General features: G+C 41.2%; 1 protein-coding gene across 1 annotated transcript in view; it reads right to left on the minus strand.

The window, feature by feature from the left end:
- Positions 1 to 14,503, minus strand: part of LOC139381891 (WDFY family member 4) — a 158,879-nt gene that overhangs the window by 74,455 nt on the left and 69,921 nt on the right. Inside the window, exons 26-36 of the mRNA XM_071125743.1 lie at positions 12,649 to 12,839; positions 12,192 to 12,347; positions 11,472 to 11,545; positions 11,179 to 11,340; positions 10,940 to 11,028; positions 8,390 to 8,486; positions 8,076 to 8,278; positions 6,668 to 6,834; positions 6,289 to 6,414; positions 5,947 to 6,099; positions 5,718 to 5,840 (exon numbers count right to left, since the gene is read on the minus strand). Coding sequence (XP_070981844.1) covers positions 5,718 to 5,840; positions 5,947 to 6,099; positions 6,289 to 6,414; positions 6,668 to 6,834; positions 8,076 to 8,278; positions 8,390 to 8,486; positions 10,940 to 11,028; positions 11,179 to 11,340; positions 11,472 to 11,545; positions 12,192 to 12,347; positions 12,649 to 12,839 — 1,541 coding nt within the window. The remainder of the gene's footprint in view (positions 1 to 5,717; positions 5,841 to 5,946; positions 6,100 to 6,288; positions 6,415 to 6,667; positions 6,835 to 8,075; positions 8,279 to 8,389; positions 8,487 to 10,939; positions 11,029 to 11,178; positions 11,341 to 11,471; positions 11,546 to 12,191; positions 12,348 to 12,648; positions 12,840 to 14,503) is intronic.

Raw genomic sequence — 14,503 nt, forward strand, 5'->3', positions numbered from 1 at the left:
ACAAGACTACCTTTAAAATGGTATAAAATACATGTATGTTTGAGGAATTTTAATTATGAGATTTCTGTTTTGAATTTGGCGCCCTTCTCTTTCACTGGATGTTGTCATATCATCCCGTTAACGGGATTGCAGCCGAAACAGGTTTTCAAAGGGATACTTTGGGATTTTGGCAATGAAATCCTTTATCTACTTCCCCAGAGTCAGATGAACTAGAAGACATTTTATGCATCTGTGTAAAGTATGAAAGAAGTTAGAGGTAGTTTCGCAAGCCAATGCTAACTAGCGTTAGCAAAATGACTGGAAGTCAAATAAAATACAATTATTTGGAGCATTGTCAAATGCTGCATAAATAAAAGGTGAACACTAACAGTGAAATGCTTTCTTGTTGGCCCTTCCCAACAATATATATATATATATATATATATATATATATATATATTTTTTTTTTACAAATAATATAAAAATAATAACACAAGGAATAAATACATAATGAGTAATGATAACTTGGCTATATGTACAGGGTACCCATACCGAGTTGTTGTGGGGGTACGAGGCAATTGAGGTAGATATGTACATATACGTAGGGATAAATTACTATGCAACAGGATAGATAATAAACAGTAACAGCAGCGTATGTGATGAGTCAAAAGAGTGAGTGCAAATAGGGTTAATGCAGATAGCCCGGGTAGCTATTGGTTAACTGTTTAGCAGTCTTATGGCTTGGGGGTAGAAACTGTTCAGGGTCTGGTTGCTTCCAGACTTGGTGCATTGGTACCGCTAGACGAGCAGTAGCGTAGAGAACAGTCTATGACTTGGGTGGCTGGAGTCTTTGACACTTTTTAGGGCCTTCATTTGACACCGCCTGGTATAGAAGCTCGACCCCAGTGATGTACTAGGCCATACGCACTACCCTCTGTAGCGCATTGAGGTTGGATGCCAAGCAGTTGCCATACCAAATGGTGATGCAGCCAGTCAAGATGTGAGTCTATAAGTATCTAATAGCATGCTATAGACAGTGTCATGACTCACCTGACAGTCGATCAAAAGACCCATTAGCTAGGCAAATGTTTGAAGATAGCCAGACCTCCTCTCTCCGACAAAAGAGGGGAAGGGGGGCTGTGCCGATCTTGACACCTTAACATCGGGTCGTAAATTTAGAGAGAATTATTTTTATTTTTTTATTTTATTATTCTATTTTTTGACCTGCAGTATTGGGAAAGAAATCCCTTTGTCTACAGAAGACCTTTGCCGCCAAAAACTCTAACGGCCAAAGAATGAACATTGGAACAATATTCATAAGATAGGAATATTAAGAATGGTCCGTGGGGATCTAAAGAATAATCCTGTCATATGGTTTGTTATTTTGTGATGCCATTATGGATGGTATAACTAAGTAACTGTAACTCTGAAAGTGTACATATCCTATGTATCAAGTTTACATCTAAATGTTGTATAAAATATATGATTAAATATGAAAATACTTTTGTGAAGATAGCAATGTGATTTTAGCCTTCTAAATGAGATAATTGCTTTTCATATCAACTTGTGCCCAGCCAGTAACCATGCCCAAGTGAGAACAGACATTGTGTTGGTGTGATGGAATGCCCCTTTTGGCCAGAGTGCTTAAAAAGGACTCGTTAAAGACATTTACATTATACCAGCCTGGCGGACAGCATGAGCAGAACGTTACGAAATGGTTTAAACTCTATAGACTAAGCACACGGACGGTGAAAAGCACACAGATGGACGGGCGGCAAGGTAGCCCAGTGGTTAAAGCGTTGGACTAGTAACCGGAAGGTTGCAAGTTCAAACCCCCGAGCTAGCAAGGTACAAATCTGTCGTTCTGCCCCTGAACAGGAAATTAACCCACTAGGCCGTCATTGAAAATAAGAATTTGTTCTTAACTGACCTGCCTAGTTAAATAAAGGTAAAATAATAAAAAAAAACAGATGTCATGAATGGTTAAAACTACAAGACCAAAACATGTCTTGTGGTCTCAATGATTGAATATTCAGGGTTCAGCTCCCGACAACTTTACCCGCCAGCAGCTGGCATGTAAATCAATCATTGAGATCACTATGAGACCAAAATATGTGAGAACGTGGTCCACACTTTGAAATGGTAAGAAACTCTGAAGCTCAACACGAGAAGATAGCCTTCCATTGGAGACCAGAAACATTCACAGTCAGCAGCTGTGCAGGTAAAATTGGTCCTAGAATTTGGCCAAAGACACGAGGGGAAAGAACAGATCCCTCTTGGTACATCTGAAGTCTCTATCTAACAACCACTCCACTACCAAAGAAGAAGGACTTTGTGATCTCTGGTGGACAACCAGAGCCTTACATTGAGCCACTACCCATAGACGGATCGATTGGTTTCGACAGAGAAAGACAGCTCCGCGTAAATATACACTGCTCAAAAAAATAAAGGGAACGCTTAAACAACACAATGTAACTCCAAGTCCATCACACTTCTGTGAAATCAGACTGTCCACTTAAGAAGCAACACTGATTGACAATACATTTCACATGCTGTTGTGCAAATGGAATAGACAACAGGTGGAAATTATAGGCAATTAGCAAGACACCTGGGACCTTTTGTAGTGCCAACAGAAGAAGATCATCAAAGGTAAGGCATTTTTTATATCGCTATTTCTGACTTTCGTGTCGCATCTGCCTGGTTAAAATATGTTTTTCATGTGTTTGTATGCGGGGCGCTGTCTTCAGATAATCGCATGGTGTGCTTTCGCCGTAAAGCCTTTTTGAAATCTGGCACAGAGGCTTGATTAACAAGAAGTGAAGCTTTATTTTGATGTATTACACTTGTGATTTTATGAAAGTAAAATATTTATAATACTGTAGTTTGAATTTCGCGCTCTGCAATTTCACCGGATGTTGGCCAGGTGGGACGCTACCGTCCTGCCCATAAGAAGTTAAGCTGCTTACATGTCCTAATAATTAGAAAGGTTGCTAAGAAAACGAGGTGTTTTAATCAGTGTATGCTTACTTTGATTTTGACCTTATGCTGATTAAGATAAGCAGAGTAAAGTGTTTACATGACTATTGCCATACTCGGCCTACTGCCATAATCTGTTTAACCTTTTTGGGATAGGAGGCAGCATTTTCACTTTTGAATGAATAGCGTGCCCAGAGTGAACTGCCTCCTACTCTGTCCCAGATGCTAATATATGCATATCATTATTACTATTGGATAGAAAACACTCTGAAGTTTCTAAAACTGTTTGAATGATGTCTGTGAGTAGAACAGAACACATATGGCAGGTGAAAACCTGAGAAAAATCCTACCAGGAAGTGGGACATCTGAGGTTTGTAGTTTTTCAAAGCTTGGCCTACCAAATACACATTGCACTTCCTACGGCTTCCACTAGATGTCAACGGTCTTTTGAAACTTGAATGAGGATTCTACTATAAAGGAGGGGCTCATGAGACCTCTTTGAGTCAGTGGTCTGGCAGAGAGCCTTGGTCTCATGACGCGCGCTCCCGACAGCGTTACCTCGCGTTCCAGTGCTTTTTCTGAAGACAAAGGAATTCTCCGGTTGGAACATTATTGATGGTTTATGTTAAAAACATCCTAACGATCGATTCCATACATCGTTTGACATGTTTCTAAAGGACTGTAATGGAACTTTTCAAGTTTTTGTCTGGATGAAGTGCCTGCACCTCATGAAGATGGATTACTGGGCTGAACACGCTAACAACAAGTGGCTATTTGGACATAAATGGAACAAATCAGTCATTTATTGTCGAACTGGGATTCCTGGGAGTGCCTTCTGATGAAGATCATCAAAGGTAAGTGAATATTTATGGTGTTGTTTCTAACTTTGTTGATTCCAAAATGGCTGTTTTGGGCTCTGAGCGCCGTTCTCAGATTATGCTTTTTCCGTAAAGTGTTTTTGAAACTTGAGACAGCGGTTGTATTAATTAACTTCTTGCTGACAGTATTTTCACGTCCGGATGAAATGCATGCCCAAATTCAACTGCCTGCTACTCATCCCCAGAAGATAAGATATGCATATTATTAGTAGATTTGGATAGAAAACACTCTGAAGTTTCTAAAACTGTTTGAATCATGTCTGTGAGTATAACATAACTTATTTAGCAGGTGAAACCCAGAGGACAAACCATTCAGATCTTTTTTTTGTGGTCACCCTCTTTTCAATGGATTTTCATTGGGAACCTTCTTGGGACCTTCTTGTAGTTCCTATCGCTTCCACTGGATGTCAACAGTCTTTAGAAATTGGTTGAGGTTATTTCTTTGTGTAATGAAGAAGTACGGCCATCTTGAACGAGGGTCACTTGAAGTGTACTGTTAGATGGAGACGCGTGACCAGAAAGCATGCTTCAGTTTGTTTACTTCCTGTATTGAACACAGATCATCCCATCTTCAATTTTATCGATTAATTACGTTAGAAAATACCTAAAGTTGTATTACAAAAGTAGTTTGAAATGTTTTGGCAAAGTTTACAGGTAACTTTGAGATATTATGTCGTCACGTTGAGCAAGTTGGAACCAGTGTTTTTCTGGATCAAACGTGCCAAATAAATGGACATTTTGGATATATATCGACGGAATTAATCGAACAAAAGGACCATTTGTGATGTTTATGGGACATATTGGAGTGCCAACAAAAGAAGCTCATCAAAGGTAAGGCATGAATTATATTTTTATTTCTGTGTTTTGAGTCACGCCTGCAGGGTTGAAATATGGTTTCTCTCTTTGTTTACGGAGGTGCTATCCTCAGATAATAGCATTGTTTGCATTCGCCGAAAAGCCTTTTTGAAATCTGACATGTTGGCTGAATTCACAACAAGTGTAGCTTTTATTTGCGATCTTGCATGTGTGATTTAATGAAAGTTTGATTATTATAGTAATTTATTTGAATTTGGCGCTCTGCATTTTCCCTGGCTTTTGGCCTGGTGGGACGCTAGCGTCCCACATGTCCCAGAGAGATTAAGGAGAAGACTATATTTAATTCTGTGAATAACACTACTATCTTTTATCAATGTTTATTATGAGTATTTCTGCAAAATCACCGGATGTTTTGGAATCAAAACATTACTGCACATAAGGTGCCAATGTAAACTGAGATTTTGGGATATAAATATGCACATTATCGAACAATACATACATGTATTGTGTAACATGATCTCCTATGAGTGTCCTCTGATGAAGATCATCAAAGGTTAGTGGTTAATTGTATCTATATTTCTGCATTTTGTGACTCCTATCTTTGGCTGGAAAAATGGCTGTGTTTTTCGACTTGGCGGTGATCTAACATAATCATATGTTTTGCTTTAGCTGTAAAGCAGTTTTGAAATCGGACACGATGGGTAGATTAACAAGATGTTTATCTTTCATTTGCTGTATTGGACTTGTTAATGTGTGAAAGTTACATATTTCCCAAAAATATTTTTGAATTTCGCTCGCTGCCTTTTCAGGGGAATGTTATCGAGGGGTTCCGCACTTGAAAGGTTAATGTTGAATTATTAGTGTGCATGCTAAGGTACTCAATGAATACTCTCCCTCTCTGTCTTATAACTGGGCCAAGAGCGGCACATCCTGGATAAAACAGGAGAATACAGTCGTTTATTAACCTCACCAGTGTGTGTGTGTGTGTGTGTGTGTGTGTGTGTGTGTGTGTGTGTGTGTGTGTGTGTGTGTGTGTGTGTGTGTGTGTGTGTGTGTGTGTGTGTGTACCTCCAGTAGCAGCAGTAGGGGGTGTGTGTGTTCTTTGGCAGGCACGTTGAGCAGGCTGTCCATTAAGAGGATACGGATGAAGTCACACACCTGCTTCCTGGTTGGCTGACACACTTCTTCACTCTGAGGAGATGAGAGCAAGAATTTCACTATTTATCAAAACCCCCATCATAGGTCTGATGCCACTACAAAAGGAAGATGAAGTAGAGGAGGAGAAAGACACACACACCTCAGGGGGAAACACAGTGCTGGCGAGCGTGTGTAGAAACTCTGGAGACGTCCATAGTGGGTCTCGGGGGCGGTGATTGTGTACCAGACAAAGGAACTGCATCACACTGCCGGGAAACTGCAACTCCCAAGATGCATCAGCGGCAGATGACCGCTATACATGGAGAGCGACAACAAACAGGACAGTATTTAGATTGAGGAAGGGTGTATAGTAAATTCAAACTGATGCCATTAATAGTAACCATTTACAATGTTAAGTGCTTTGAGACTACATTAGCACAATTGTCTCAGAGTGAGAATGTAAAATAACTTCTGTGTTATGTTTTGAACCCAGTTGTCTCACCTGTGTGATGATGGCCTTGACCAGCTCCAGTAGCATGGCTGCAGACTTGGAACACAGCTGTAAGGGAGCAGAGTTTGTGTACTCTGTGCTGTCAATCACTGCCTGCAGAACTTCATCCAGATCCAGCTACAGAGAAGACCACAGAGGACATACACTTTTAAAGTCCAACACAGGAATCATCTCATGGATGCCAAAATAGATTTAGCTTTGTTTGATTTACTTTACAGTTAATCATGAGAATTGAATTGTGCAAAATAACAGGAGTGGTAAGAGCCCTATTAAAATGCTCCTAATATCTTGCCATGTCACTTCAATATAACTTAAGTTACTTTAATGTACTTTAACTACTTTATATCCAGGTCAGTTAGTGTCATGTTACCTGTCCGTCAGGCGTTTCTCCTCCTCTCTTCCCCAACAGTAGAGCGGCCAGCGCTCCGTACACCTGAGGCAGGTGAGCCTGGCGGACCAGAAGCCTTTGCAGCACGTCGAAGCCTGCGCAGGTGACACTCTGACACTCATAGGACCACTCATAAGCTCTCAGGTTGTCTAAGAAACACACAAAGACAAATACCATACAATACATTAAAGGAAAGAATACACCACCGGTGCCAGACTCCGGTGGGTATTTAAGGTGTTTTACAATACGTTCGGTTGGAGGGTAGTACACAAAACAACAAGCCATTGATTAGAGTGTAAGTCTACACAGTCGACACGATGAGAGTATAAACTTCTTTGCATATCTACTCATGTAATATAAACAATTAGAAAACGGGTTGTTTGGATCCTGGATGCTGATTGGTTGATAGCAGGGAGTTATAGCACCACAATACCCGCATTCCACAGGTAATTCCTGTTAACATCCACTCTCCCACAGGCGTGACTGACAGCTTCTCTGAGCAAGGCAAATTCAGTTATCAGGATCATTATAAAGGATATAAACAAAAAAAATGGCGATAAAGAAATGAAGGTAAAAGAAACAAAAGTGCACATAGTTTGCAGTCATTTCAGCTGCTTGATGTTATTGTGTGTTAGCTTGCCTTTAGCCTAGCTATCCTCCATAACTATATTATTGATTTGACAATCAGCTGGTTGTTGCCTATTTATACATTATTCTTCAAATCATTAAGTTCTTGTTGCCTAGTTATATACTAGTTATATACATTCAACAATTTCAAAGATTTTACTGAGTAACAGTTCATATAAGAAAACAGTCAATGTTCATATAAGAAAACAGTCAATTTAATTAAATGCATTAGTCCATAGTCTATGGATTTCAATTGCCAATTGCACACTCCCTCAAAAGAGTGGCCTTTCACTGTCCCCAACACAAGTTGCACCTGTGTAATGATCATGCTGTTTAATCAGCTTATTGAACACCTGTCAGGTGGATGGATAATCTTGGCAAAGGAAGAAAAAAAATCACTAACAGGGATGTAAACAAATTTGAAAAAACATTTTTGAGAGATTTGAGAAATTTGGGGATCTTTTATTTCAGTTCATGAAACATGAAACCAACACTTTACATGTTGCGTTTATATTTTTGTTCAGTATAAATTATTTATTAAATCATTAAGCCTATTTATTGAAGTTCTTGTCTCTCGTCATTATTGAACCTCTGCTAGCTAGCTAGCTACATGCCAATGATTTCTTTAACATTGCAACGTGGAATGAATAGAATGAAAGACTGGGTCAAAAAAATTAACAACATGTTTATGTTTATGAAACATAATACAAATCATGTTAATGAACTATAAAACATACAGTATCTAAACAAAAGTATATCATACCTATGACAACAGAGGGTTCATCCAGGCTCTCTACTAGGGTGCCTGGGAACACGCCCTCTCTGAAGCTGTTCCGCTCGCTCTGATTGGCCAGGAGAAGTGTGAGTAGGCGGAGGCCTAGGCACAGGGTGGAAGAGTGGAGGCGGGGCTGCAGGAACAGCAGGAACCAATCACTGCCCAGTGTCTGGATCAGCTCTTTCCGCTCACTGCAGGTGGACACACACACACACAGTAGATCAAACATGTTAAAAATGCAGTAGTTCCATTGAAACCCATGTTAACCCGATGGTGAGCGGTTTGACCCTGCAGGTACTCACTCTGCAGTGAGAAGACTGTCTGAGCTGATGAGGTCACAGAGAGAAGACAGCAGTTGATTACGGACCCACACTAGTCTGGCTGGACTGAAACTTTGAGCTACAGGAGAGAGGGGAGAGAATTACTAAACACTGACAGTGGTTGGGTTTCTACTAAGCTAATATACGGCATTGTTTTAAGATGGCCATACCATGGATCATTTAGCAATTTGAAGTTGAATTTTAGGTCCCCTGTAAGTATAAAAAAAGATACACAAAAAAATAGTTGAATATGGTCTTACTGCTATTAGCCCATAGAAATGCATTGAATAACATATTCATACATGGCAAAACACAGTCAAAACATTTATCCAAAGGAAGTAAGTTTTGTGTCTGTCCTCCATTCAGTGGTCAGTGTATTAGGTTCAACCATCTAGAACCAGGTCAGACCTCCCTTTGCCGCCAGAACAGCCTGAATTCTTCAGGGAATGGAAACGCTGCTCAATTGGTATCAAGGGACCAAACGTGTGTCAGGAAACATTCCCCACACCCTTACACCACCACCAGTTGACACCAGGCAGGATGGGGCCAGGCAGGATGGTGCTGCAATAGCCCATCCGTGACAAGGACCGACGAGTTCGGCATTCCGAGATGCCGTTCTGCACACCACTGTTGTACTGCGCTGTTATTTGTCTCTTTGTGGCCCACCTGTTAGTTTCTTCATGATTCTTGAGCTCCTTTGATTGCTCATCAATGATTTTTTGATTGTCGCACCATTCTCATTAAACCCTAGACACTGTCATGTGTGAAAAGTCCAAGAGGCCTGCCATTTCTGAGGTATTGCATACGGCGCGCCTGGCACCAACGATCATACCATGGTCAAAGTCACGTAGGTCATTTGTTTTGCCCATTCTAACATTCAATCGAACAGTAACTGAATGCCTCGTTGACTGTCAGCCTGCTTTATATAGCAAGCCACAGCCAGATGACTCCCTGTCTGTAGGATCTAACAATTTTTGTGAACGGAGTGGTGTACCTAATAACCTGGACACTGAGTGGATATCTGAGAAATATAACAAGGATCAGGAAATTATTTATGTGTTTTTTACCCATATTTAAGCCCTTTTTTTGTCACTAAAGTACTTCCATATATACTGGACGTACAAAACATCAGGAACACCCTGCTAATATTGAGTTGCACCCCAATTTACATCAGAACAGCTTTAATTAGATGGTGCATGCACTCTACAAGGTATCAAAAGCGTTCCACAAGGATGCTGGCCCATGTTGACTCCAATGCTTCCCACAGTTGGCTGGATGTCTTTTGGGTGGTGGACCATTCTTGATACACACGGGAAACTGTAGAGATGAAAAACTCAGCAACATTGCAGTTCTTGACAAACTGGTGCGTCTGGCACCTACTTCCATACCTCGTTCAAAGGCCTTCATTATTATATCTTGCCCATTCACCCTCTGAATGGCACACATTCACAAACCATGTCTCAATTGTCTCAATGCTTCTTAAAACCTGTCTCCTCCCCTTCATCTACACTGATTGAAGTGGATTTAACAAGTGACATCAATTAGAGATCACAGTGTTCACCTGGATGTACCTGTTCAGTCTATGAACAGGTGTTCTTAATATTTTGTACACTAAGGGTATACTGTACTTCCAGATAAAAAAAAAAACTGGTACTGGGCTACGTTCAGACAAGTCTTGTGAGGCTTGTGGGCACCCTAGAGCAAAACAACCAACATGTTTGTGAGAGTCTCACCTTTCGATGTCAGGGTCACATTAGTGTGTAGCCTAAACTGTTCGGACGCTACAGACAGAATTTGGCAAATCGTCGGTACCAACTTCAGACGAGTCCCGTGACTCTTGTGGCGGTCGTAGAGTAAAACATAGAACACCATCATGTTTGTCTTTCCATAGAGGGGCCATATTAGTTTGTAGGCAAAACCGTTTGGACACTACAGACGTTTTCGTGAGAAGACCGATTTTCGGGATGTCTCTTGGTCTGACAAAAACTGCTGTGGCTCTGCCACCTTCCACTGCAGATGCGGAAGGCTGACCTCGGTGGATGTGGTGGATTGCAAAAAAAAACATATCTCTAATTTAAACAGACAGATTTAGATTTTTTTTATTGTTATGCTAATTTGATTTATGCGGGGGCGTTAAGGATGTGATTAGGGTTAGTCTAGGCTGGACTTAATCTTGGAAAACCAGAACTAAAATGTGTCGTCAGATGCTCGATTAAGTTCTGGGTGAGACGTGTTAGACAATACTAGAACGAGGAGTGGAAGCAGGGCGGATGCTCCAACCTCTCTCTTCGCAAGTTACAGACAAGTCTATGGGCCAAATGTCCCCTTTCCTACCGAAATTACAAAGACGCAAACACCTGCAAAATCAGAATTTATCTGAAAAAAAATGTGTGCTGGAACCAAGTTCCTTGTTCTTCGTCGCATCCCACAGTCTGTTGACAAACACTATGACACTAGTTATGTTACGTGCATCTGTCCACGCAAGATTAGGTTGGACTGGAATAGAGCTATTGGCTACTTGTGGGGCTGTACCTTTGGTTTCCTCATCAAGAGTGTCAGAGAGTCCAGAGCTTTCACTCACACTTGGGGGAGGCACGGTGTACACCAGGAAGAGGCCAAGTCTGGAACAAATAGAAAACACACACCTGGTTTAGTATACTAGTGACATACACACAGCACAATAAGAAGACTGAATGGCTGTCCCATAAAAGACAACGCTAAAACGAAACATGTAAGTACTGCATATGCCTGTGACACAGAGGTGTGTGTACCTGCGTATGTCGGTGGAGGTGAAGTGTCCTCTGAGCAGGCAAGTGATGATACAGGTGGCAACCTTTACTTTCCTGGGGGTCACCATGGGGTCAGCCAATAGGAAGAGCAGTTTAGGCACCAGACCCAGGTTATGCATGACCTTTGCATTATCATGGTCACCACTGGGGGAAAGAGTGGGTGGAGGTGCAGAAGTTCCTTGTTCAATTTACTTGTGGTTGAAGTAAAGTACTGTAAGTGTGTAATTTTAGGGTAGCACAACATTACGTTTTGATGTCTCATGAAGATACTCTACCTTGATGATGTCAGGATTTCAGCAAAGTGATTGAGAACTGACAGGTCCAGACTTTCCGCAGTGTTCTTCCACACCTTCAAGGGAAGGAGCAAATTTTAGAACACCTTCCTAATATTGAGTTGCACCTCCCCCCCTCAGAACAGCCTCAATTCGTTGGGGCATGAACTCTACAAGGTGTCAAAAGAGTTCCACAGGGATGCTGGCCCATGTTGACTCAAAAGTGTTCCACAGGGATGCTGGCCCACACTTGTGTCAAAGTGGCTGGATGTCCTTTGGGTGGTGGACCATTCTTGATACACACGGGAAACTATTGAGCATGAAAGACCAAGCAGCGTTGCAGTTCTTGACACACTCAAATGGGTGCACCTGGCACCTACAGTACTTCCATACCCCGTTCAAAAGCACTTAAATATTTTGTCATGCCCATTCACCCTTAAAATAACACACATACACAATCCATGTCTCAATTGTCACAAGGCATAAAAAAAATATTTAACCCATCTTCATCCCTTCCTGATTGAAGTGGATTTAGCAAGTGACAGCAATAAGGGATCATAGACTGACCAGGTGAATCCCAGTGAAAGCTATGTCATGGAAAGAGCAGGTGTTCCTAAAATTTTGTACACCCAGTCTATATCTAACAGGAGGTGTCTAGGTATCAGCTCTAGGAGTTGATTTGGGAATGTAGGGTTGGTGTGGGGCCTGACGGGAGTATGGTACCTCCAGGTCACAGAGCAGAGCATTGAAGGCGGGTCTGTTGTGTAGACAAGCAGCTCCAGATCCCAGGTGGTCCACTGAACCAGACAGAGACAGCACCAGCTGAAAGGTTCTACTGCTCAACACACTGCTCTTAATCTTCAGCAGGAATGCTAGGAGCTAGAGACAGGGAGGAGGAGATGGGGAACAGAGTCAACATTCCAAGGCAACCGCTTTTTTATGTAATTATTGTCATCCATAAGTTTGGGCTGTACAGATATGTATGTCATTAGGCGCCATAATTCTATCCATTCCGTTTCGTAAAGACCTGACTGGGTTGTGTTCATTAGGGGATGCAGTGGAAAACATTTCAAAACATTTCGCAAGAGAAGTCCAGTTAATCACACCGTTTCAGTCCATTTTATTCCATTTGGTGACTAATGAACACGACTTTAATGACAGGTGTTTGGGTTGTACCTACCTTGTAGCCGTTGATGCGTGTCATCTCCCGCTCCATGGCAGGGCTTGTCTCCAACACAGACAGCAGAACTTTCACTGCTGCGTACAGCGCTCCATCGTCTGCCGCCATAGCAACCATGCTTAGGATCACCGCCGGCCCACCAAGGTACAGAAAGCTATCCCCTGCGCTGCTGGGAGCGAACGTCCGCACTCCTGACCGACACCACAACACACATTCAAACTGTATACTGTGAACAGTTAATAGTACCATACAGATTGACCTCTGATGAAAGCACACTTACATTTCTTAACTCTTTACACTCGTACCCGTATACGGGTTGGAAATGTCAGATTTGGGTACTAATAAGTGACAAAATATGAACGTAGTGGCTGAACAATAACATCAGAGCTCTGGCTCTGCGCTTCACAGCACTGTATGTGTTTAATTGGATAACCGTTCTAAACTTGACACTGCATCGAGTCATCTTAATTTTCAGCATTTCCCTCATTCAGACGTTGCACCCAATCCATCCTGGTAATTGGTCAACTTTTGCTAATGTTTTGTTGTCTGAGTGAGGAAAATGCTGTAAATTAAGATGACTCAATGTATTTTGAAAGATGAGATGTTGAGGATTATAATAAATACCGCTTTAAATGTAAAACAAGCAAGCCAAAACACCTGTGAGTCCAAAGGTATACTTCACATCTCCAAATCATAAAACTCATGTCATATACAGTGTCAACGTTTATGTAGAGTTACACGATGTAGAGTTTGATGTAGAGTTACAAGATGTAGAGTTGCAAGATGATGTAGAGTTACAATATGACATGCAGTCATACCAGTGGAGGATCCTCAGAGGAAGAAGGGGAGGACCATCCTCCTCAGTGAATTTCATAAAAATTTCAATTGTAAAACATTATCCTTTTTAGATAAAACAAACCTAAATATAATCACGTCACCAAATAATTTATTAAAACACACTATTTTGCAAAGAAGTTTTACAGTAGCCTCAACAGCACGCCGTAGGGTAGCACCATGGTGTTGCTGGAATAAAGCTAGCTTCTGTCCTCCTCTGGGTAAATTGACTTCAATACAAAACCTAGGATGTCCATGGTTCTCACCCCCTTCCATAGACTTACACACTAATTATGAGAACTTCTGGAGGGCATCCTCCAGCCAATGAGAGCTCTTGCAGCATCAACTGACATGTTGTCCACCCAATCAAAGGATCAGAGAATTAATATAGTACTGAAAGCATAAACTACAGCTAGCTAGCACTGCAGTGTATAAAATGTGGTGAGTAGTTGACTCAAAGAGAGTGAAAAACAATAGCTGGACAGTTCTGAACAAATTAATTTCTTTCAAAATGAAGGAGAAGCAAAGGTTTACTATTGCATTAGCTCAATTGTCTATTCTGACTAAGACGTTACCTTAGCTAATATGATGACAACGATGTAGGCTGTGTGTAGCGGTTTGGCTTGGAAAGTTTTTTTCACCTGGTCACATACAGCTGATGTGTTGTGCAAAAGAGAAGGGAAAATGTAAGAGGAGGAAAGCTCTTAGATGCGAGAAGGAATACAACGTGGTTGCTATGAAAGTGAACTGTGTTTACACTTGATCATGGGTGTATTCATTCCTCTGATTCTGTTGAAAAACCTTTCTTAAGTGGAAGAAAGCAGAAAAAAACGGGGATAAACATACCTGAATTTGTCCAATAGAAACTCTCGTTTGCAACTGTTGGACTAATGATTACACCCAATATTTTTTATTTTATTTTTATTTCATCTTTATTTAACCAGGTAGGCTAGTTGAGAACAAGTTATATCAGCTAGATACAGTCAAGAGTTTTTAAGGCGATATTGAAAGTCACTGTCTG

Source organism: Oncorhynchus clarkii, chromosome 23 (assembly GCF_045791955.1).
Source record: "Oncorhynchus clarkii lewisi isolate Uvic-CL-2024 chromosome 23, UVic_Ocla_1.0, whole genome shotgun sequence".
NCBI classification, from domain to species: Eukaryota; Metazoa; Chordata; class Actinopteri; order Salmoniformes; family Salmonidae; genus Oncorhynchus; species Oncorhynchus clarkii.